Genomic DNA, 1,099 nt, shown 5'->3' on the forward strand with positions numbered 1-1,099 from the left:
CACATGTAGTTGCGCAAGTGCTATTTCCCCACACCGTTGTGAAGTATATAATGCATTTATTAAATCGATTTTGTAGTAGTAGTTGTAGTATTGAGAATGTCAGTGACCATTCAAACGAGCCTAGGAGATCTCAAAGCTGAGCTGTTCTGTGCGGAGGTAGTATACGATGGACAGTGTGGGAAAATATTTTTTCTTTTCCTCAAACAGGCGTGAAAACGTATACGAAAACGTATGTAGTATGTAGTACAAACGTATGTACTACGTTTGTATGTATCAAACAAACGAAACGAAACGAGTATGAAGTATACGAAAATCCACAATTTTCAGATTTTCATCAACACATGTAGTTGACCATTGATACCAATTTTTGCTCAAACGATCGGGGTGGGTAAATTTTCACTATTTTCACAAAAAATAACGGTTAATCTGGGAAAATGTTGAAACTGGTAGAATGAGGTATGGGAAAAATATGTTTGCTTTTCTCAACTGAGCTCGTGAGTTTGCTCACTACATTATGAAACCAACGAAAATTTCCGAAAATTTCCATATTTTCACCAACACATTATTATATTGGTAGTATGAGTTAATACCACTCCTTTTTGATTGATCAGATTTTGAAGAGGAAATTAGGAAATTTTTACAAGGATTTTTGGGAGAAATTTGAGGAAAAAATTTTTGATAGGAATTTTCACGATCACACTCCTTGGAATTACATTGGATCTAGGAATAGATCTGGGAGCTTTTTACGGGATTTTTTATGGGATTTTTCGGGAGAAATCGGGAAATAAAATTGGAGAAATTTTCAAAGCTTCTTACAGTAGCAAGGATTTTTATAGAAAAATTGAGGAAAAATTTGGAAATTTTGTAAAAAAAGGAGATTTTTTTGAGAGAAATCGGGAAATAAACTTGGGAAAATTCGAAGCTTCTCAAAAAAGCAAGAATTCTTGTGAAAAATTGAGGAAAAATTTTTAGTGATTTATTTTTCAGGTGCCGAACGCCTGTAAGAATTTCTTGGCTTTAGCGGCGTCGGGGTACTATGATGATACTAAATTTCATCGTTTGATTCCGGGGTTTATGGTACAGGTAGTGAGGGAATCTT

At 34.6% G+C, this 1,099-nt stretch overlaps 1 protein-coding gene across 1 annotated transcript; it reads left to right on the forward strand.

The window, feature by feature from the left end:
- Positions 1–96: 96 nt before the first annotated feature.
- Positions 97–1,083, forward strand: Pmar_PMAR009034 (cyclophilin-10, putative; the record flags this gene model as incomplete). The annotated part of the gene is made up of 2 exons (XM_002779481.1): positions 97–156; positions 988–1,083. Coding segments are annotated over 2 exons (156 nt in total), but the record flags the coding sequence as incomplete, so codon positions are not given.
- Positions 1,084–1,099: the final 16 nt, after the last annotated feature.

This window comes from Perkinsus marinus (assembly GCF_000006405.1).
Source record: "Perkinsus marinus ATCC 50983 genomic scaffold scf_1104296947030, whole genome shotgun sequence".
Lineage (NCBI taxonomy): Eukaryota > Perkinsozoa > Perkinsida > Perkinsidae > Perkinsus > Perkinsus marinus.